We start from the raw sequence: 24,916 nt of genomic DNA, 5'->3' as shown, positions 1-24,916 counted from the left end.
ACTAATTAGTAACGGCAAAGATACTCTATAACAAAGATGACGCATTACAAGCTCCGCCAGTGGTTAAAAATGATTTACATTTCCTGTCTCCTGAGTGGGCGGGGTCATCATGCAATATCACCTCGTTTGGAAGTGTATAATGTATTTATATTTTCTTTTGCTAACATTAGACGTTTACACAACTAATAGCCATATTTAGCATTACGAAAATTTGTTATCTACGGCATTAGCGAACGTTAGTTGCCAGATCTTGCGAGAATTTTCTCCTGATATGTCCGTCTGAAAATTTTTATTTTCATGTCAGAATGTGCAGGAAATATGTGGCTTGTGAAAAATGGGTCCAATATTTACTTTGGTGACTATGGGGCAAATGAATCGGTCATAATATTTGTTCACGTTCACTTCTCCCATTGGATTTAATCGACTCAGGACATGCTGCTAGTCTCCTAAAGGGGCGCGTCGGTGGCGAACGTGACACAGATACAGGAAACTGACTCCCACTGCTCCGTCTCCTTTCTGAACTTTGCTAATGCGTAAACATTATTAACTCAGCTCATGAAAACTGAACCTTCTGATAATCAATTGAAGATATTGGTGTATGTGATATAGAGACATTTAATCATTCCATATACATTAGAAGGTTATGACAAATGTGGCCTCCACTGAGACGGTTTACAATAAAGCTCTTTCTCTTCACTGATGAGAACCAACCGTACACTTTATGTTGACTCCGGCTCGTCTGCTCCCTGTGTGTTAGGCGAGCACGGGTTGCCTTCGTGTGTGTGTGTGTGTGTGTGTGTGTGTGTGTGATTGTGTTTGTATAAATGATATCCTGATCTAAAAAAGCTATGTAAGCTGTTGACCTCCTCTCTCATTGGAGGGAAAAGTCAATGGTCTCACTTGACTGGGGATCGATGAGGCACATGAAGGACATCCAACTCAGGTAGACCACGGACAGAATCCTAATTCTGCCAGCAGGGACGGTAGATGTACAACACAGACGGAGCGTAGCGACAGGCCATAAAGATGAAAGGAGAATTAATTGAATAAATGGATAGTCGGAGGGATTTTTTAGATGGGTGGATGGTTGACTGAATGGACAGATGGACGGATTTGATGACTTTTCTGTGATCACTCAAATGACTAAATACTTTAGAAATAAAATATAATATGCACTGTCTTTAGGTGCATGTTTTCAAAGTGCATTTTGGTTTGTAAAGACCTCATGAAGATGATGTCACAGTAAAAACATTTTCCTGTGAATGAGGTCAAACCCACATTTTTTCTGTAACTTTGATGCTTGATTTATACTTGTGCGGCGTGCATTCTGTGCGAGCACCTCTGGTGCGCACCAGGCATATACTGTATAGTTTCTTTTTGATTTGGACCCGTGGTTTTCAAATCCTTCGTCAGGCGGCTTTGATTAATTTGACGGGTGAATCAATAGCTTCATATAAGTCTGGCCCAACACTAAAAAAAATCCTGTGCTTAGAATTAATACAGTTTTTGTAACGGATGTGAGGTACGTGTCCGGAAATGCCACCTCGGGCCTAAAACTTCTGCCTGGTCACATTTTTCGAGAGGTGTCTCTGCAAACCACCTCTGGAGGTCTGCACAAGCTTTTCTGCAGAAGTATAAATTAAGCATGAGGCTCCTCTTTTTCTATGAAAACAAATTAGTGAGCTGATGACATCATGATCATGATGAGCCTACACTATTTGTAGCCTATGTATGTGTGTACAAAGATGTACTAAAGCTCAGATTGACGGTATCAAGTGTGCGTACCGTCCTATTGATATTATTCTTACTTGACAAGGTGAGCTTCTAGAGGCCGAAGAGACAATGGAGTGCCTGTTGACATCTAAAAGCCTTACTGAAATTCTGCTTATCATTAATAATGCAGTTTAATCAGTAATATAACATAACATTATTTTTGCATGCTGGAGTTTTCACACACAAAAGTGTTTAGTCTTACAACAATTATATCACATATCCTTATCCCAACATAATGATCCCAAGCTGTCAGTTCACTCTTGAAGATGACAATGGAGATTTTTATAAGTAATCCATTCATCATGGGTGATGCACTGTATATGTGCTCTGGCCCTATAGGAATAAACATCCCACTGTGAACTGAAAACATACTGTACTTCTAGCCTACATCTTCCTTGATCAGCTAGTTAACCACAGAGTCTCACGGCTGTCAAACAGACTGCCTAATGCCAAGAGCCCCTGAGGCTGTTTAGTTGAACGCTACAATATATTCCTGGGATATGACATAATGTACATGGATGGATAGATCTTTGCTTGCGTGCCGACCATATGTAGCTGTCAACTGTGCATGGCTAAAAGATTCAGGGAAGGTGTTAGCTTTCTCCTATGGAGCAATTTAGTTCTCTCTTTCCGATTTGAAAAGTTTAGAAAAACAAATTTGCAAAGAAATAATGTCAAAGCTAACAGTGTTCTGTAGTACTCCTTGTTGCTCTTTAATCATCTGTGACCTATGTAAGTCAAATCATGACTTTAAAGGCACAAAATATTGTTTAGGGCTGCCCCCTCTTAGTTGATTAGTCGACTAATCTTCTCGGCTCTCGCGGCGGAAAAGAGGAAGGAGAGGAGGTATTCGCCGCAAAATGAAAAAACTCTGCCTCGATAACCGGCGTCAGTTACCCCCCTTGCCCTCGGTCTTTTTATGTAATGCCCAGTCTTTAAGGCGCAAGATTGACGAGCTGGAGATCTGGGCAAAGTACAAACGTGAACTTAAGGAATGCTGCCTGCTCGCGATCACCGAGACGTGGCTTAATGAGAGCGACCAGGACAGCGACCTGGCTCTCACTGGATTCGGCTGTCCCATCAGACTGGACCGCTCCTCTGAAGCGACGGGGAAAAGCCGCGGAGGTGGGGTCTGCTTCTATGTAAATCAACGGTACTGTAACAACATCATTGTGCGGGAGAAAATATGTACCCCTGATATAGAGCTACTCTCCATCTCCCTACGTCCTTTTTATCTGCCACGTGAGTTCCCCCAACTGTTTTTTACTCTTGTGTACATCCACCCCAGAGCCAACGCCAGTGCTGCCACTCAGCTGATAGTGGATGTATCACACAAGCTGGACTCTATTTGTATTGATGCTCCTAAATTTTATCTTGGAGATTTGAATCATGTCCGACTAGACAGAGTTTTACGGACATATGAACAATATGTAAGTTGCTCCACCACACAAAAAAACACTATCCTCGACTTGTGCTACGGAAATGTGACGGGAGGCTACAAGTCCATACCTATGCCAGCTTTGGGAGCTTCATATCACAACAGCATATTTTTACTGCCTACATATAAACCATGCTTCAGACGCCAGGAGAGAGAGGAGAAGGCTGTTAAGATCTGGACAGAGGACAGCATCTCCTCCCTCCAAGCCTGTCTTGACTGCACAGACTGGCAAGGCTTCTTTGATGCTTGTGGTGATAACATTGATGAACTTATAGAAACTGTCTCATCCTACATCACTTTTTGTGTTGATTCTGTAATCCCCTCTAAACAGGTTGTTATTTTTCCCAATAACAAACCATGGGTAACAAAAGATCTTAAATCTGCTATTAATAAAAAGAAAAAGATCTTTTTCACTGGCAACCCTCAGGAGAAGAAGGTTGTCTCCAAAGAGGTTAAGGTTGAAATAGCCAAGGCTAAAGCCAAGTACAAAGAAAAAATAGAAAGTCAGTACGTAAATGGCGACCTAAGGTCAGCCTGGCAGGGGATTAAATCTATGGCCTCTATTAATCAGCAAGCAAATACATCCAAGCAGTTTATTAGCATTAATGGAGTTGAGGATGTAGACTTGGCGAACACTTTTAATTTGTTCTTCTCGCGGTTTGAAAGGTCTGACTTCACTCAGGATGTATCCAGGTTGAGGGACTCCCTGGTACCCCACAGCGATATATTGATATCTCAAGAGCAGGTCAATTGTTTATTTAGGAAAACGCGGACAAGGAAAGCTTCTGGCCCTGACGCCATCTGTGGTCGCACTTTGCACCACTGCTGATCAACTTAGTGAGGTTTTCACTAAGCTCTTTCAGATTTGTGTTGACAGCTGCCAGTTACCCAAAATTTGGAAATCCTCCACCATAATTCCCATTCCTAAAGTTAAAAACCCCAGGGAATTAAACCAATTCAGACCTGTTGCACTCACTTCCCTGGTAGTGAAGAACCTGGAGAAAATCTTAAAGGAAGAGGTTCTTTCCCTGGTGGAGGGCAAACTGGATTCACTTCAGTTTGCATATCAAACAGGTAAAGGAGTGGAAGACGCTAAACTCTTTATCCTGGACAAAGTTTATAGACACCTGGAAACACCAAAAGCTCATGTCAGACTCTTATTCGCTGATTTTTCTTCAGCTTTTAATAAGATGCAGCCTCACATTCTGATTGAGAGGCTTGCATCTCATTTTAACCTACCTCACCAGCTTTTAAAATTGGTTTTAAACTTCTTAACAGACAGAACACAACAGGTTTTAGTTAATGGTATTATGTCTAATACCTCGGTCTCTAATACAGGTTCTCCGCAAGGCTGCGTCCTTTCGCCATTGCTTTTTATTTTGTACACAGATAGCTGCAGGTCTTCTAAGGAGGGCAGCTTATTAGTGAAATTTTCAGACGACACTGCACTCCTGTCGCTCCTACAGGGGGCAGAGTCAGATCATGGCTGCGCTCTTCCTGCCTTTGTCGAGTGGTGTGACAAAAATTATCTTGATCTTAATGTCTCAAAAACTAAAGAACTTGTGATTGACTTTAGAAAAAACAAGATTAATCCCACTCAGAGTATAATTCATGGCGACGATGTTGACATCGTGCACTCTTATAAGTACCTGGGCACAGTGTTTGACTCTCATCTCAAGTTCGATGTAAACACTGAGTCCATTGTTAAACGAAGCCAACAGAGAATTAATTTGCTGCGGAAAATCAACTCCTTTGGTGTGAGTAGATCTATCCTGTGCACTGTCTACTTGTCATATATTGAGAGCCTTTTAACCTTTTCATTTATTTGCTGGTTTAACGGTTTGTCTATGAAGGACAGGAATTGCCTAAATAACATTGTGAAAGTCTGCTCCAAAATCATCGGAGCCCAGCAGAGCAACTTAAACTCTCTCTGGGAGAAACGTGTCCTCCAGAAGGCCAAAAACATTATTAATCACAACCAAATCCTGTCTAGTGAGTTCACACTACTGCCTTCAGGACGGCGCTATCTGCCGCCTCACAGAAAGACAAACCGCTACTCCAAGTCATTCATTCCTTCTGCCATTACACTGCTGAACGCAGAGTAACTATCATGAATGAACGACAACAAAAAAATGTTTTATTTACTTTGAATGTACAATTATTTTGCACTAACCACATAACGGTTGTCTGTGTTTGCATTAGGTACATTCTTGGAATACAATTTGCAATGTGCAAATACTCTTGGCACTTTATTCTATTCTAATTATTTATTTATTCCGTTATTCTTTTATCTCGTCTCGTTTTTATTCTTGTATTCATTGTTTTTATTGCGAAGATTTTTAATTTTTAATCTTGTACTTTTATTGTTCTGCACCTCCCCATATGCCACCTACTGTGTTCCCTCTGTCAATGATGATTGTGCAGTATGAATGTGTGTATATGTTTCGGTGGACTGCAGAAACTGAATTGCCCTTCGGGGATAAATAAAGCTCTCTGTATCTGTATCTGTATCTGTAATCTATCGTTTTGGTCTTAGTCGATTAAGATTTCTTCAGTCAATTTGTTGTTTTATGCTTTTTTTCATGATGAATGACTTATTTCTAAGAAACTTATCTGCACATCTCTGGTAAACATTAGAATTAAAGTGGTGCTTTTGTGTGATTCTTTGTGGAGAAACTCAGTTTCTCAGATCTGTTTATTAAATCAACTAATTGATTAGTCGACGAAATTGTGTGTTAGTCAACTTAAGAATTTCTTTGGTTGAGGACAGCCGCAGTATTGTTATATTACATATTATTTCTTAGTCTGGCATTGAGATCTCGCTTTAAAGATCAGTGCATTCTACATATTTGTAACATTACTTAATCATTTATTCCACCCTGCATTGCTCTCTCGCTGCCTCAGGAACACTCTTGACTTTGTGACTTCCCTCTTTTTGTCATTGGTGTGTGTTCGTGTTCCTGTGTGAGGACAGCAGCAAGTGTTGAGTGAGTGAGAAGAAAGCTTTGGTGACTCATGTCCCATGGTACAGGAACCTGTCACTGCCACCATTGTCATTGTCGGTCAGTCTCTGTTTCCACCTCCACTCTCACATGCCCACAGTACTCTTTCTCCAGTGTGTGTGAGGGTACGCTGTACAAACACGACCACTTCCTGTTCTCCCAGGGCTATCACTTTAAAATCTTAAAATCTTTTTTCCTAACAGTCATTAAAAGAAAATTGTTTCTGATTAGATGATACAATAGTTTTCAGTATATTTCTATCTTGAAGCAAGCTACAATAAAGTAGAAATATATTTGTGTGCTTGATCTAATTTATCTTTTTTCGCTAAGTTTAAATATCTTGTATTGTTCTGTACACCTCTCCTTTTCTGCACATACATACTTGTACATTATGTACTCTCCAATATACACACACACACACACACACACACACACACAGTCCAGGACATGCTGTGCTGGGATGTATTTAAGCGCTGATTGCGGGAAAGCGCACACCTTCAGATGAAGTAAGGCCAAAGCTTGAATAATTCATCGCATAGCTCCGCCTTGGCCAACCCACACATCCCTCCCCCAGCACCCGGAGCCACAGCTGATAGCAACACACACACAGAAGAGAAATAAATTACCACACTTAACTTTACCGGTAAAAGGTAAATCACTCAATCTCGAGCAAAGGCAGCGACAAATAAAATGGGTCCGTCCACAAATTCTGTTAAGATGCACGCAACGTCCTTTTGTCAGGGCTGAATGAGGCTCCAGGATGTTTCAGACACGCTGGCGTTATCGCTCTCGCTGGGGATTGCATTGTGTGTGTGTGTGTGTGTTGATTTGTGTGTGCATGTATAGGTGTATTGTGTGGGCCTTCATGCTGTATATGTATGTAGAGGTCAGTGTGTGAGGTTGAGCTCTAAATTGGTGTGGATTGTAAAGTGAAAAGGACTGTCAGGACTACAATGGGCTTTTGTAAGGCCTACGATGACACAGGACTTTACTGATAGTGTGTGTGTGTGTGTGTGTGTGTGTGTATGTGTGCACGCGCACGTGTGTGTGTGTTTGATAGGGGCATTTCTGCTGAAAACTGACAGCAGGACTTTGAGACAGGGATCGTGCCCTTTTATGTCCCCATTTGTTTGCTCAGTATTTGTGTGGGGTTCGCATTTTTCTCTACTGCTATAGATGCATTTTACCATCATTTTCTAATGCCTACGGCTGTCCGCTCAAATGTTAAGACACTTGAAACAGTTATATGAACAGGAGATGGGTTAAAGGATGATTGATGATGATATTTGCCTCCTCAGTTTGAATTGTACATGATATTCACAATGTTCAAAGGGATTCTTTCCCCAAACCCTACTTAAAACTATCTAATCTTTGGACAATGTTTAACCAGGTAACCTTTGGTTCTGAAAAGTGAAGCCAATGCTGAAGTGCTTTAAACTTGCATTCTTTCTAATAGCCAGCAGGGGGCGACTCCTCTGGTTGCAAAAAGAAGTCTGATTGTATAGAAGTCTATGAGAAAATGACCCTACTTCTCATTTGATTTATTACCTCAGTAAACATGAGTTTAAGTTCTCAATCTCTAGTTTCAAGTCTTCTTCAATACAGCATGATGTTCATTTAGTAAATGATGGTCCCATTTAGAGTGGAATAGACCATAAAGCAAGGTATACTTTAGGGTGTGTCAAACTTGCAATTGACAGGTCGCTACCACGGCGTTGTCCGGTCTGGGAGTTGTCTGTGTTTTTGTCTTACAACTTTAACCCTTTCACAGTGTGATTCAGTTCATGAAAGTTAATTACAGTATAACCTTTTTGGTTGCCTAGAAATGCCTTATTACGGGTTCGGTTGTACTTAGCTCCACCCTCTCGTGTCACTTCTGGTTGCAAAAAGCCAAGAAGTCTTCAAAACGGCAGTCCCCAAACCAATGGGTGATGTCATGGTGACTACGTCCACTTCTTATATATATATACAGTCTGTATGTTTTTTTTGGACCAAATGTGTTCACACATTTTTTTAAATCCAAAACCGGGTTTTACCCAGAAAACTGAAATTAGTGAAGATTTTATAAATGCTCTTGTTCCCTAAATGTTGCATGGTTTTGTATACAACTATCCTTAGAGAGCAGGGGTTGGCAACCTTTTTGATATAAAGTGCCATTTCTTTATTTTCTTGTTAATCAGTGGGCCATTAAGGTTAACATTGAGTTAAATTCTGACACCACATCAAAATTGAAATCTCCAACGGACCTGTAATTTTATTCCATCCATATAGGCAACGTGCATAGCAACATAAAAAAAAAATGTTTTCTCCTATAATCAGGACATTGTAATTCTATATGAGAGCACTATACAAGAAGGCTGCCATCCTTTTGAAAACATCCACATCTGTTGTGAAATCATTAACCCGACAAACCTTCCACCAATCGTGTTTATCAGCAATAGACTTGACAAATAAATGTATATTTTTAACCCCTTGTGGTTACAAATTATATGCACAGTTCCCATTCTGAAGACGACCTCGCTTAATAGTAAATCAGACGCAGAGTGCGGGTCAATCAAACTACCGTAAATAACAGGCCGCGCAATTGCCAATGGCTGTGAAAGAGGTAATTTGGCATGCGGATGAGAGGTCACGTCTACATTTCCAAAAAACTCTCTTCCACACAGTGTGCCATTGGTTAAGCTACCGTGTGCCTCTACCTAAGGTTGCTGACCCCTGCTGTAGAGGTTTTCATTCAATTACCTCCATGCAGACTGTAAACAAGTGAGTAAAAAATCAGTGAACTGTCTTCTGAGTGAATCATCTGAGAGAAAATATGAAACCCATTGTCTGGCTGATGAAAATAGATAAAGATAAACTGGTTATGAAAAGAAAAGCCTGTTATAAATTACTTAAGCCTGACCAGAAACTAAAACGTTAACAAATATGTATACCACCATCTTCATTACGAGTTTCCCACTTATGAGACACACTTGATTGTAGAAACAGAATTCGGATTTCAGATACACAAATTGGTTCGCTGACAAGGGTAATAATCATCCACCCACTTTTTTTTTATTTTTATTTTTTTAAATTTTATTTATTTTTAGTTAATATTTTTAATATTATTAAATATTTTATTCAATTATTACTTTTTTCTGTTGGTAAGGCACACTATTCTGTGAACTGTAAATATGTATTATATGACAGATTGTTTATTACAAATGTATAATTTTTATTCTTGTACTTTATATGATCTCTCATGTGGAGAGTTGTGTTTTGCAAGTTTCAATTGTTAAAAGCACAATAAAAATCGTGTTATGTAGTGGTTATGTAACTGTAAATGGAGGCATGTAAATCCAGATGACTAAGACATTCAATTAAATAACATTAGTATCTCTGTTAGAGTTAATGGATAATCCAAAACAGATATAGCTCAATGACAAATTGTATATCCTATATTTTGCGGTCATAATTTTGAGCTGATCTTTTAATCTCTTCAGCTGCCCGAGTGTTATCATATAAAAGAAGAGGAGGAGAGGAGATGCTGCCTTCCAGATAGTTGCTGCAGTGGAGAATCAATTAGTATGAACAGGATTTTGTCCGTATACTGTACAAGGAAACAAAACAGAAGACACTGCCTAAGTTCAGACTTTGCCTCCGGCACTTTATTTAAGAGTTCACACACTCGTCGACACCAGAGGAGCTACTCTTTAATTCTTAATTAGAGTTCAACTGGAGTTTGCCAGAGCTGCAGTGTGTCTAAGGTTAGCTGTCTAGGCGTTTTCTCTACTGTGAGCATCTGTCCCCAAAAGTTGTGTTTTCTACTCCCAAGACTTTCAGAGAATATAGATTCTACTTCAATGGTTTCATTGATTTTTGAGAGTCTGGTGAGTGAAGCCATCTGAAACTTTGAATATTTGAACCTTAACTAATACAAAACCTGTCCATAGCTGCCCTCATATCATCCCAGCAGGTTGTGAGTTGCAGATCCTTGAAGGACACATCTGTGGTGTTTTTTTCATGTCACTGATTTGGTTCCTGTTAGTGCACATTTGGCATAGCGGTGGAAGTGAATATTTAATTTCACTGCACCCTGGATTTCACCTGGGTTTTAACTGTGCGTATGTGGGGTGACGGACCGGAGCGGCAGGCTGGTTGCTCCACAGATGGCTAGTAGATATGTAGATATGGATATATCACTTCACTGCTCGCCGATGTGGCAGGTCAGGCTGAAACAGCAAATAGACCGGCAAACGTATTCAAATACACGTACAAAAACAAATGACCTTAAAGTGTCTAAAGAGCCAGATAATTCCGAAACAGCGAAAAAATTAGTGAATGTTGAACTTGCATTCTTCAGGTAGCCAGAAACACGACTCAAAATGAATGATAACATTTACTACAACATTGCCATAACTGCGTGGCAGTGTTGTAGTCAAGACCACCTAAACAGAGACCAGAGTGTATGGAGACTGAGACAAGACCAAGACTTTGAGGGGTTGAGACCAAGTCAAGACCAAGACAGGACAAGATAGAGTCCAGACCAAGACCAGACCCATGCGAGTCCCACACTGCATGACACACTAATGATAAGATGTGGAACATGCAAACCAGAGGCACTCCTCAAATTGATCTGAGAGATTCACATTTCCATAAAAACACCATCAGAAAACAAATGAAGATTCTTCTTCAGTCACCTATTTTATTGCCATATATATACTGTATGTGTGTGATGTATAAGTGTACCATGAGAAATGTCTTGATAAAGGAATTAAAAGGCAACGCAGAGGTGAATTTTATGTCTAGGAATTAATTTTCCTTTGTTTTCTATGACACACAAATACAAACACTAAGAAGCTGAAATCAACTTAACCGTCTTTATTCAACACTCATTTTCCATGTTTTACCATCTACCTAACATAACACAAACATAACATAATACAATTTCTTGTGCAAGCATCATTTTTTTCTGGGAGACTCTTGTCTTCCCCTAGAAACTATCAGTACAGAATGTACCAAACAATATGGGAGTGCATGTGAATATTTGTAACAGTTACAAATGTTTTGAATTAGAAATGAGTCAAGTTATTGGTTGCATTTGAAGCAGGACGTTTTACTTCCAATCACAGTAATGATGTTAACAAATAAATCAGACAATGCACAGGCAATTAAGTGATATCCCCGAAATTGTGGTCTTGACCGGTCTTGAAATAAAGTCGCTTTGTCTGAGACAGAGACAAGACAGAGTAAAAATCCAGCTGATTCCGAGATGAGACCTTCAATAAGTGGTCTCCAGACCGGTCTTTGTGCACTTATTGACCGAGACCAATCTTGAGTACTACAACACTGACTGCTGGATTTGCAAATAAGCAACTGTTTGCTACAAGTTTGCCATATCAACTTAAAAGGTGATGATATGTCCATGTTATGTTCACAACTTGTTTCTGCTGCCCCCAGGTGGCCAAAAAAAGGTTGGAGCTTTAAACATACAAAAACGGTTACTGTTCTTCAAATTAATGTTGTATTCCTCTAACTAACTTTTCTTATTTTGTAGATGTAATTTGTCTTAATCCATTGCGCAGACTCTCTAATTTTATTGTGTCTTTGTCTCTCGACGATAGTACAAATTGACACAACCCATTTCAGTAAGTAATTGTGGTACCCGAGCATGATGTCAAAAATAATTAAAAAGGCAATAAAGAGATTTCAGCAAGATAGAGCTTTAGCTCACAGCAAGATGATGAAACGTTTTGAAGGTGCACACACACAATACTCTCTCTTATTCTCTCCTCAGTGCGGACGAGCGGTTCGATGCCACCTTCCACACCAACGTACTGGTGAATGCGTCCGGTTACTGCCAATACATCCCTCCTGGCATCTTGAAGAGCACCTGCTACATTGATGTGCGCTGGTTCCCCTTCGACGTGCAAAAGTGTGACTTGAAGTTTGGTTCCTGGACGCACAACGGCTGGCTGCTGGACCTCCAGATGCTGGATGTGGACACGTCCACCTACATACCCAATGGGGAGTGGGACCTTGTGGGTAAGACAAGTCAAGTAAATTTTATTTGTATTGCCCAATATCACATATTTGCTTCAGGGGACTTTACAGTCTGTACAGCATATGACACCCTCTGTCCTTTACAGTACCACCCTCTCATCGGATGAGGAAAAACTTAACCAAAGAAAAACTTTTAACAGGGAAAAAACTGAAAGACAGATGTGCAATAGATGTTGTGTGTACAGAGTAACAACATAATGAAAATACAACATAGGCAATCCATATGACAAAATTGCCATACAGTATATAGTGTGAACATTAATGAAGAGATGGATCCAGGAGGATGTCAAGCAGCTTCCAGGCGTCGCCAAACAAAAAGAGCCTGAGCAACACGACCTACACTGTTTTTCTCTGCAAGTGCAACCGTCAGGATAGATGGCTGCACTTGAAAACCCTGTGTCTTTGTATAATTCAATAAGTATATTTTAGCTTCAAACTGGTTTCTCTAGTTGTCTCCTAAGATTTCTCCGTCTGAGTCATGAGATGAGTTGAAAAAAAACTTTGAAAACAATTGTTTCAGGGGGTATAAACATAAGGCTGCTGTATTCAGTCTATGCAATAAAAGTGGGATACTCCATCACTAGACTCCTTAAAGGGATAGTTTGGGTGTTTTGAAATAGGGCTGTATGAGGTACTTATCCATAGTAGGTGTATTACTTAGATGACGGTTGGTGTGCCCCCAGTTTGGAGAAACAGAGCACCGACACCGGAACAAAGTAATACAGTGCTGTGGATGGGGACAGCAGACAAACGTATTTCAGCCACCTAAAAGAAAGGCCCACTTAAAAAAATCAATATCCATTCAAGTGTACGCTATATTTCGAATATTTTCCCTGCTTTATCTTGCCGTCAGACCCTTTCCTTCTCCTTTACGACGGGGAACTGAACTGAAAGTGAAACTTATCTATGCTCTCCCCAAAGCCAGCATGCTCAGTTGACAAAAACAGTGTAGATACGTTTCCCTTTCAGTTCAGTTTGCCATCAGAAAATATTCTAAATATAGCGTACACTTAAACGGATATCATTTTTTTTTTTTTTTTTTTAAGTGAGCCTTTCTTTTAGGTGGCTAAAATACGTTTTGCTGCTGGCCCCATCCACAGCAGTACATTGCTTTGGTTCGGTGTCGGTACTCCGGTCTGTTTCTCCAAACTGGGGGCGGGCCGTCCTCCATTTACTGTAAAACACCTACTAAGGATAAGTACCTCATACAACCCCACTTCAAAACAGCCAAACTATCCTTTTAAGTCAATATTTTCCAAGAGTTTAATCCATCAGACAATGCTACACAGATGGATACATAAATAGACTCTACATTTGTGCTCCCCCTTAATTACACCAGGATCAGGCCTTGTCAACTTCCTGCGTTCAAAGTCTTTTATATAAATGATTCACCCGATGGGATATCATTTGTATGGTTGCAGCCGGATGATCTGGAAAGGGGAGAGTTTTTGGAAGACCCCCCAAGCGGGGTGTTTCCAGCTGGGAGAGAGTAGCAGCAGATCGCAGTGCTTCTGCCCCCGGGGTGATGGTTAGCTGGAGATGGGTGTCAGACAGCAGCAGATGGCATGCAATGGGAACGTTTGACATGTTGGCAGGTGTGTGTAGCCAGGCCATATGTGAGAGCAGCACGCCGCATCCCCAGAGTTGGAGTTCAAGGTGAGACAGTTCAACCATAAAAAATCTAAACTGATTCAGCTTTTTTTTATCTTGTTTTATGGCTTGCTGAACATTTTTTACTAACAATACAAAGATAAAATAAAGGCAGAGCAAAGTTCCAAGCCTGGTCTGAGTGGAGCATCCCATAAAATATTTAGACTCATCTTTTCTTTTTCCATCTGGTTTACACACATTGTAGATGCTATTTAAATCTTCAATGGCTTTATTAGTCCACATGACCTGTATGTGTTGTGCTCCTCTCTTAGGTGTGCCAGCCAAGCGCAATGAGCTGTACTATGACTGCTGTAAGGAGCCCTACCCTGATGTGACGTTCACGGTCACCATGCGCCGCAGGACGCTATATTATGGCCTCAATTTGCTCATCCCATGTGTGCTGATCTCTGGCTTGGCCCTGCTGGTCTTCCTGCTACCTGCAGACTCTGGAGAAAAGATTTCTCTGGGTGAGTGAGGCTTAAACACAAATAAACACACACATATTATTCACATGAAATGATTCTGCTTTCGAAACATTTGAAAAATGTGTTATTGATCTATAAAAGAAACATAGAAGTGTGAACATGTTTGTACAGTTTTTAAGTACAGGGCATTTGGTAGCATAGCTAAAAAAGCTTGGAGTAATTTGGTTTTCAATCACCGAGAGTAATATATAAAATTGAGTTTGAATATGTATATAAAGATGGACAACGCGTCTCCACTTCCTCCCACTGTACAAAAGTGACGCCAAAATATCCCGGTTATGGGAGCTGCTGTCTTGAGATTTTGACGTCATTTGGAGCCAGAGTCTGTGCAGTAGTGATCGAGGTGCTGGAGCCACAGTATATACACAACCGCCCGAACCAATTACGAGCCGTGCACGGTCGCAGCTTGTTAGTGTGAGCGACCTGGCTCCCACGTTAGCACCACGGTAGCTGTTTGACTAGAAAGACACAACAACACACAATAATATCTCTAGAACTACATTTGTTATACACATGTTCTATTACAAAGACTCGTGACGGTTATGGAAAGTTGAAGTTAAATATCCTCTGTCGTACAATTCCCGGACGACTACTTCACTCAGAGCAGCTGCCAATCACAGCTGTCAATCATGATGTCACACCCCCTTTTTATAGCATCAAATAACTAATTAAAACCAAACCTATCAGAAAAATGAACATTTGAACATATATCAGCGTGATAAGAACTACCTAAAATTACAAAAAACATCTTTGGGAAAGATGTATTTGACGTGTACTTTGACTTTTTAGCTTGGCCCATGTCCCGTCCGCTAACATGGATGGGGCAGGATTTATGACTTTTACTGCAGCCAGCCACCAGGGGGCGATCCAGATGTTTTGGCTTCACTTTTGGGGAGCTTTCATGTCGTCCATCTTTACATACACTCTATGGTTCAAGCTTATACAAATATAATACACCAATGCATAAACGTATTAAAGCACACACATATTTGTCTTCATGAATCATGTAGCAAGCCATGAATACTCTACATGCATGTCAAATCACCTTGGAATAATTGAATTTCAAAATAAGAGGCTCGCCATTTAAATTTTGGATATTCTGTCAGAGCGAGTGAGTTTTGATGGATAGCCGTCTGTGAATGAGCAGTTACAAAGTCAAAGTGTTTGAGGGATTTCTGGAGCGGTAACCCACCTTTGACAGAGTAGCCGGCAGCTGATAAATGGTTGTAGTCACGAGAACATAACTGATTACATACATAAGTAATTACAGGACTGATTTCATACACCAGTGACCCCGATCACATCATTATGTATATGCTCATGTTCTCTCTCTCTCTCTCTCTCCGTGTGTCTCTCTTTATCTCACTCAAGGCATCACTGTGCTGCTTTCGCTAACTGTCTTCATGCTTCTGGTAGCAGAGATCATGCCTGCCACGTCCGACTCTGTTCCTCTCATCGGTGGGTTATATTTATGTGTGTTGTGTGTGTGTTACAAATGCAATGTACTGTATCTCACCAAAGCTATCACTGATGTGTGTTTACCTCCTGTGAAAAGCTTCTCTAAACGGAGGGAAAACGGCTCCTTAGAATACAGGCAAATTAAAGTGACTGTATTATCCATTCAGTACATCAACACACAGACTGACAGTCCACAATAACAACTTGACTGTCCTTCTGAGTATTAGCTAGTAGGGGGAGATAGCAGGTCAGCAGTAGATGTCACATAGAAGTGGTGTACATCATCTGAAAGCTGAGAACCTGAAGATTAATTTGCACTTCTGTTCTGGAAAAGCCATCCATCTCTGAATGCTCTAGGTTTCTAGTTTGTGACTGCAAAGTTTCATGAGGCTGTGATTATCCTAGAGGTCACCATAGGTCATTTTAGACAGTCAAGCTCCAAAAAACAAAACGCAATGATACATGATATAATACAATGAAGTGGCTACTATGGGGAATAACATCATCACACATGAATACAATTGGGCTCATTGGATCCACAAGAGTCTCAGCTTTGTAGTGATACCCACTTAATGCAATTCCAAGACTGTTAAGGGCAGCAAGTATGCAGAGACCATTTTTAGTATCGGCGAAAATAACACATTTATACTGCATGCAAAAAAACTGCATGGTTTTTGCCCCAAACTGCTTTTTGATTATCATGAAGTGGTTATTTCTGTAAAGGGGAGACTCGTGGGTACCCACAGAACCCATTTTCATTCACATATCTTGAGGTCAGAGGTCAATGGACCCCTTTAAAAATCACCATGCCAGTTTTTCCTCGCCAAAATTTAGCCTCCTTCCCGAAAAGCTAGTATGACATGGTTGGTACCAATGGATTCCTTAGGTTTTCTAGTTTCATGTGATATGTGAAGAGTACCTTTACTCTAGCTCTAACACCTGCTACGGCTTCTGAAAGACAGTAAAGTCGGTTCCCATCAGCCTCAAGGAGTGGAAGAGGTTAAATGTAGGCAGTTGCCTGACCTCTCTATATGCTATAAATGGTCTCCTGATAAAAATCATAAATAAAAACCCGTCTCGGTGTCTGGCTGGGTTTTAGTCTGAGCAGCCTGAGGGCGTCTATGCATCATTCACAGCCTCCCTGTATGGTGTGTGGAGTAAATTGGGTGGCCAGAACTAAAGCTGTCAGAACCATTAATAGGCTAAGAAAGGTCTGATTGTCCACTGGGGAGTCGAGAAGGAAACGGGGATAGAAGAAGAAATAATAAATGGATGAAGAGAGGCGGAGAGATGAGTAACGTTTGGGGCTAAAGTTCTCAGACAGAAAGGCCTCAAAGGCTTTGTGGAGCAAGTGAAGAGGCAGACAACATGTCAGTTTGGTTAACACTCCTCTCACCAGGCCATGAAGACTTTTTTTTTCTTGTATGTGTGTGCGAGATGCTTTGAATTATAACTGCTGTCCTGTATGTAGTGTGTCTTATCAGTTTCTCTTGGTCAAAGTGAAATATATTATGTGAGTGTATTGATGTGAGTAGTGTTTGGTCATGCTGAACACGGTCACCACTACACCCTGCCCTCGCCGCTGATAAATGCTTTATCAATAGAGTGATTAATCTGTGTTTTTTATTTTCTCTCGACCTCAACACAAGGCCAACTGGGACACTTTTAGCAGCCCTGTTAAAATGACTCATGCCCCCTTTACAACACAGTGGCTGAATGTGGATATGAGTTATTGTAGCCGCTTGAGCTTGACTGGGAATATATAAAGCGAGTGTCCAACGCCGCTGCCAGAATCAGGCCATATGTCTTTTATCATCAGCCCTTAATCACCAGATAAGCATAGTGTGTTCATTTCATTTTAGCTAATTTAGTTAGACCTGTCTCATCTGTTTCAAGGCCATTTGGCTCAGCTCATTTTAATTCTGTTCGGTTTTAACTCATTTTTAATTTAGTTAGTTCAGCTATAATCAGAAATGTGGTTTTGTTTTTGGAATTATTGTACGTCATATCTGTAGGCAGTCTTCTTCCAGAGAGAAAACAAAGTGATTAGTTATTGACCATAAAGCATTCAGGACACAGCAAATAGAGTGGTGCAGGAATGAGTCCTAAAACCCGGAAATGAGTTAACATTTTAGCACTTCGGTTCCCTCCTCTCAAAGTCAATGGGTTTTTGAATGGGCTGTCAAAGTTAACACATTACTGCAAATTCGTTTTAACGGCACTAATTTCTTTAACGCATTAACGCAACTTTCGACTTTTAGAGTGTAGCGGGCTCAGTTTTAAAGCTAGTTGTGAAGGAGGCTAAATAACGCACTCGCACTGGCATGGCCATTTACAAAGGGGTTCCCTTGACCTCTGACCTCAAGATATGTGAATGAAAATGGGTTCTATGGGTACCCACGAGTCTCCCCTTTAGACATGCCCACTTTATGATAATCACATGCAGTTTGGGGCAAGTCATAATCAAGTCAGCACACTGACACACTGACAGCTGTTGTTGCCTGTTGGGCTTGAGTTTGCCATGTTATGATTTGAGCATATTTTTTATGCTAAATGCAGTACCTGTGAGGGTTTCTGGACAATATTTGTCATTGTTTTGTGTTCTTAATTGATTTCTAATAATAAATATATACATAAATTTGCATTAAGCAAGCATATTTACCCACTCCCATGTTGATAAGAGTATTAAATACTTGATTTCCCTTTAAGGTACATTTTGAACAAATAAAAAATGTGCGATTAAATATTTTAATCAGTTGACAGCCCTAGTTTTTAGTTCGATGCCTGAAATAAGGTCTGCGGTTAAAACAAGCTTATGAGATTTTAACGTTTTGTTCTATGATATAAAATACGTCAGTAAATATCGCACTCATGAATTTTGAAGGTTTTACGTGTCTTGAAAAAGGCACCTTTACAGCCTCGCTTTGTGTACTCACTCATACGACCGTGATGTAGTTTGTTTATAGCCTAATGTTAGCTTTTTACTTCTGCCGATTGCATTCACACTTCAAAAATCATAAAAGTGGTGTTCATTTGTGGAGATTATTATAAGATATGATGATTATGATAAGTATCATAAACGTGTGTTTGCCATATCTTTTCTGCAATAATCCCAAACCAGATGGAAAGCTCTCATTGGCTTTTTGTCGAGGGAACCAGTACGATTCTAACTTCCTGGTTGGCCTACAAAAATACGTCATCCCTGTAGCACTCTATAGCCTTCCACCTCTCATAAACACATCCTTTAATGCTATTTTGTATTTGCTGGATGTTATTTCTTCCCTCATCTCTCTCCCCACCTCTTTGTTTTATCATCCTCTGCCTCACCTCTTATTTGATCCTCTCCTCTCTCCTTAAGCACCCCTCCCTTTCTCCTTCCTTCTTTCTTTCCATGATCCTAACAAATAAGGTTGGACTGCCTTGGTGTTGAGTTAATGCTTCCCTCCTCTCTTACTGTTCCCTCCTTTGGGTGAAAACATGCCTCCAGAACCAGCGCTAATCTCTCTCTCTCTCTCTCTCCTCTACTTTTTTTGGTTTGTTTACCCCTATTCTCTGTTTTGTCACAATTTTTTGCACAGATTCCCCGTTTCAGTGTGCATCTTTTCCCCTCGGCAATATAACCTCTTGCACAAATTGATCAGCTTTGCTTTCCTTTCATGTTACAGTGTGAAATCGACCTATTTCTGGAATTAATTCCCGTTTAATGTTTTACCTGTTAGTACATGCTCATTAAATGTGAGCGTTGGGTAGTTCAAGAGATAGGGGCATGACCTTATATGCATCTCTGAGCAACACTGAAAGTATTGATGTTGATGTTTTTTGTGCACTCGGCAGCCCAGTACTTTGCCAGCACCATGATGATCGTAGGGATGTCTGTGGTGGTGACCGTTATAGTGCTGCAGTTTCACCATCATGACCCTCACGGAGGCAAGATGCCCAAATGGGTGAGTGACTGAAACTGATTTAATCAGATAATCATCTCTGTTGTCATCGATAACGTTTAGCACAAATTCCTGTGTTTGTATGAGTGTGTTATTGTGTGTGTTTGTTTGTGAAGATTTAATAGTTTTGAATTTTCAATTAGTTTTTATAAACTGAAATTAATTTATGTTCATTTTTATTTTATTTTTATTAGTTTTTTACCCAAGCAATATATTTTTGTTTTAGTTTTTCTTAAAGGATACAGTTTTTATTTAGTTTCAGTTTACAAAAAAAATATTTTTCACTGCTTATTTTCGTTTTAGTTTCAGTTTTAGATTACTATAATAACCCTGAATATGTGCGTCACTGACGGAGCCTGATCTCTTCAGGTTCGGGTGGTTCTGCTGAACTGGTGTGCCTGGTTTCTCCGTATGAAACAACCTGGCGACGAGCGCAAGCGGCGCGGTTACAAGTACGCCTCCCAGCACCACTCCAGCACCAGCTCCATAGAGATGGGCACCGTACCGAGCCTCAGTATGCCCCTCTCACAGACGTCCTGCCCGCCCTGCCCCACTGGCACCTCCAACGGTTCCATGAGCCTCTACTTCGGCAACTACCACCCCATGGAGAGCCCGCATTGCCCGCCTTCCAGCGACTCCGGGGTAGCGCTAGGGGGGCGTGCCCGTGGCTCCGTCAGTGATGAGGCGGAGCCGTCTGGAGGAGTTGGCGGTGGCGTCGGAGGCCTGGGGATGGGAATCGGCTTCCCCCCGCCGGAGATCCAGCGCATCTTGGAGGAGGTGTCGTACATAGCCCAGCGGTTCCGGGACCAGGACAGGGCCGAGGCCATCTGCAGCGAGTGGAAGTTTGCGGCGGCGGTGGTGGACCGGCTGTGCCTGGTGGCCTTCTCTCTCTTCTCCATCATTTGCACCTTCACCATCCTCATGTCAGCACCCAACTTCATAGAAGCTGTTTCCAAGGACTTCACATAGCTGGTTGCAGCAGCAGGAGAGAGGGTAGGAAGATGAAGAGAGAAAGCAATGAATGGTGCCATTTGTGGTCCCCAACCTACAGTCTGGGCACCTTGTTGGGAAGGAGCCATGCAGCGTTTTATGAGAAAAAATAACTCAAGAAACTACGTGTCATATAGTCAATTGAACCAATCAGGAAGCAAAATATTCATGATTGATGAATAAGTAATTACAAAGACAAATCATTATGTTACATCCCAAATTAAGAATAGAAACATACATTCATTGTTTCACTCTGTCTTGATGTCAGGGACAAATATAGGTTGGACATGCAGACTAAACAACAAACCTGGGGAGACTAGAGGTAAAAGGTTGGGAATCACTGGGGCAGCAGAGGAAGGATCTGCATAGATTTTCTTTTTTACATTGTGTAAGATATCAATAAGGGAAAGATAATGTGGCAGTCTACCCGGAAAACAGTATAAATATCATTGTTTTACCTGCACCATTCATTTAAAAAACTGCTTAACTTACTGTACAATGACTCAAACAGCACCACAGTCCACCTCACCTCTTCTCTACTTCATTTGAAGACATAGTCTTGTCCTGTATGTAGAAATCCACACACACATACTGTATGTACAAATATCGCCTCAGTCTGAGCTCAAACACCGACCATTCACCTTCTGAACTCTTAATAAGGAAATCAGACTTTTTTCTGATGATGTACCATCCCCGTAATGATGTTAGGTTAGTTATTAAAATGAGATGTTTCACTGTGAATTTTATTGTTTTTGCTTTCACTTCGATCAACAGAGCATTGAACACAAGCGTAGAGGCATTTTCTTTAGTCATCAGAGTAGGAATGCTTATTTAGGATCACTTTTCACTTTGCATTGCCTGTTTTATTTTAGAATATGTAGCATAATAAGAGTTTGGGACAGTGTAATAATGAAACATCCAGTTTATTATATCAGAAAGTACTGTGTCGACTGGTATGTACTGGTGTTGACCAGTAACACAACATGCACCGTCTTTCTAAAGTACAGTCAAATACTGTATTTTTGAACTGTACTTTAGTGGTCTGACATTACACGTATTGATTTAATTGTTGGAAACAGGTCAAGTAAAAGTTGTCTAACTGCTGTAAAAATATCAGTGTACCTTGTTGGACTTCACTGTACATAAGTGGTCACTGAAGATGAAGAGAGATGTGACTTTTGAACTTCTGACACCACAGACAATGGCTAGAGGCTCGACAGCAAGAAGAAAACTCCACAACCCCATCCGCCACTATATCACTGGAGAATATACTGTAGATTTATAAAAGGCCCTATACTGTAGTTTCAGTAAGTTTTGTCTGTGTTTTGTAGAGGGAGCCGAGTGACTGATTCACACAACACAGTTGTTAACGTGTTTAGTGCCACCTCCACCTCCCAGCCACCTCTTCTTTGTCGTCATTGGTCTCTTTATCTCTTTCTCTGTCATTCCAAGTGTGAGTTTTTGGCTCTCGGTGTTAATAAAAGTCTATTTATTCTCTGTATAACAGGCTCTTGATAGATCTGTGGAGGGAGGGGAAGAAACCAGTAGTTTGTTGCTAGTCATCTGGAAGATCCGCCACAGAAAGTAGACTAAGCATATTCACTTTGGTGAATAAATTGAAATTACAGCGTGTTATGTTGTGGCATTCATAGCATAATAGCTGAAACCTCTTCTTAGATTGCTACAGCTGCCGGGTTAAACAAATCAACAGACTTTTGCTTCACTAACCAACCAGTACTTTCAAATCTGCAAACTCCATCCACAATTTTTAAGTAAAACAGAGTATATGCAGCTTTACTGGGAGCTGACGAGTAAGAAAACAGATCGGCCAGATGTCTGAAACGCTAAATTAATCAGGATAATGCAAAAAACATTGGGAGTGAGTCATTTATCTGGTTGTGAAACAGTTGCAATAATGGCATATTTAAAGATGAGCACATCCACAAACACAATGTCATCATCAGTGTCACCACTATTTATTAGCAAGACTAATGAGACATTAAAGTGTCTCCAGCTTTCATAACTGTACGTTCATTATGTCGTCGTGTTAATGGGACGGGATGTGCTAATTTAATAGGAGGGCAAAAAAGGCATAAATTCAAAGTCGATGCTTTTGGTCAAACAGCAAAATAACCTGGTCAGAGAAATGTAAAAAAATTCCCTTTATTTTAGATAGTGGTAAAAAAAATTCTTTGTTCTAAGGAAGGGAAATAAAATCCTGAATGGGAGAGTAAATCAAATATAAATCTGAGCTGAAATATGTGTTTAAATAAGCATGAAAGATGAAGAATGTGGGGAATGTTTTCCTCCCGTGGTCTAGGAAATATGCTCAGATTTCTTTTTTTGTGTGGCCAACAAAGGCTGCCTCTCAACTTCCAGTTGTTTGATGTTTTGTGGATGAACTCCAATCCATAATGCAGAACCCACATTTCAGGCAGAGCGGCTGCATTTATTCCTTTAAAGTCAAGGTCAACTTTATTGTCAATTCTTCCACGAGTGCGGGACATATAGACGATCGAAATGGTGTTTCTGTCAGACCACGGTTGTTGGTATATAGAAGTATTAAAACAAAACAACAAGGGTTTAGAAATAAACAAATCAAACTGGGGTCGGGGTACAGTCAGTGCTCCTCTGTTGTGAATACATAGGGACGCTAAAGTGCTGAGTTATGCCTCCTGCACTGTGTCAGTATTCTAATCCTTTATTAACGGGGCAAGGGAATAAAAATGAGTGAAACAGTCCATGACGGAGGCCGATGAAAATACAGCAGCACTTTGAACAAACTTTCTAAACAGAGATTCACTAGAAAAATTAGAAATTACCCGTAGATGTATCAAACATCAAACTACCGGTTAATATTTGGACTGATCGTACTGTATATAGACGAGCAGCTGTGTTAATATTGCAACCGTGTATCCCCATACAATTGCACCATTAAACTGATGTTCCACTGGCCCAGCTCTACAGTTTTAAACGGGATGTGCTGTTACATGTTTAGTGGAGAAGACACGTACATATGTGTGAGATGAGAAGTCAAAGAGGAAAGGAATAAACAGGGAACACATTTCAGGTGGGTGACGATGGCAAATAGGAAAGAACCAAAACCAAATACGATGTGATGTACATTCATTCAGATGAACAGTGTAAAATAAATCCTATTGGAACTTAAATTGTGTGTTTTAAATGCTCTGTTTAAATAAAAAGGGAGAGATTGGACTCAACCAGTCAGTAGGCCACACATAAAGAATATTACATAACTGAGGATAAACATTAATAAACAGAGAATCCAAGCTGCAAGGATATTATAGGTTAAGGATAGAAGTGGCAAATTCACAATAAAGAGTGACCTCCGTGTGTGTGTTTGTGTGTACGTGTGTGTGTACGTGCGTGCGTGTACCTGGTGCCTGATGGTTCTCAAGGCATTTTGGCTGGGAGACAAGCAGTCTCTTTGTATGCTGTGTTAAAGGTTAATCCCTCTCTCTCTGTTTTCTTCTGCTTACCTTAGCTACACCCTTGAGGTTTGGGAGTGTGTATGTGTGTGTGTGTGTGTGTGTGTGTGTGTGTGTGTGTGTGTGTGTGTGTGTGTGTGTGTGTAACAACAAACTGAGTAAGTCGCTATGAACTGAAGATAATACTGGAGCCAAAAAATACATAAAGAAGTAGAGAGTGCAAAGAGCATGTCCTTCACCAATCTGCAGAATCATTTATGACCAGTGAGATATCATCACATTTGCTCAAAGTAGATTTGTAAAGATGGAGTTTTGATTGTATTTGCATAATTTGTTAAGGAATTAAGGTCTGTATATCAAATAAGTCATGCATACAAGTGTTTTGCAACCAGTTATAGGAAAAGGGTACGGCGTATAGCAAAACATAATGTTTTCAAAATAACTACAGAGTGGCACTACAGGCACCTAAAACTAATAATTCCTCCGTTTCCTTTTATTGAAATCTGCTTTTACTAACAAACAGACAGGCAACTGAGATAACATTACCTCCTTGTGAATCTAGCTCCAAATATCTGATGTAGGTTATTAAAGGGGAACACCACCTAAATTAAGAATTCCTATATGTTATTTCCATGGTCTAGGAAAGTTCAATCAATGTTTGTGAACATGAGCTACTCTCTCTCAAAGC

The 24,916-nt window shown here is 40.5% G+C and overlaps 1 protein-coding gene across 2 annotated transcripts in view; it reads left to right on the top strand.

Moving 5' to 3' along the window:
• The window catches only part of LOC141775400 (neuronal acetylcholine receptor subunit alpha-7-like), a 49,333-nt gene extending 27,062 nt beyond the window's left edge, over positions 1–22,271 (top strand). For both annotated transcript variants that reach the window (XM_074648737.1, XM_074648736.1), the window contains 5 exons: positions 11,990–12,237; positions 14,178–14,372; positions 15,762–15,848; positions 19,683–19,792; positions 20,159–22,271. In XM_074648737.1, coding sequence (XP_074504838.1) covers positions 11,990–12,237; positions 14,178–14,372; positions 15,762–15,848; positions 19,683–19,792; positions 20,159–20,758 — 1,240 coding nt within the window. In that variant the 3' untranslated portion in view covers positions 20,759–22,271. The remainder of the gene's footprint in view (positions 1–11,989; positions 12,238–14,177; positions 14,373–15,761; positions 15,849–19,682; positions 19,793–20,158) is intronic.
• The last annotated feature ends 2,645 nt before the right edge of the window (positions 22,272–24,916 follow it).

This window comes from Sebastes fasciatus, chromosome 10 (assembly GCF_043250625.1).
Source record: "Sebastes fasciatus isolate fSebFas1 chromosome 10, fSebFas1.pri, whole genome shotgun sequence".
NCBI lineage: Eukaryota > Metazoa > Chordata > Actinopteri > Perciformes > Sebastidae > Sebastes > Sebastes fasciatus.
The sequence above is the reverse complement of the archived record's forward strand: the minus strand, read 5'-3'. Positions and strand labels throughout refer to the sequence as shown.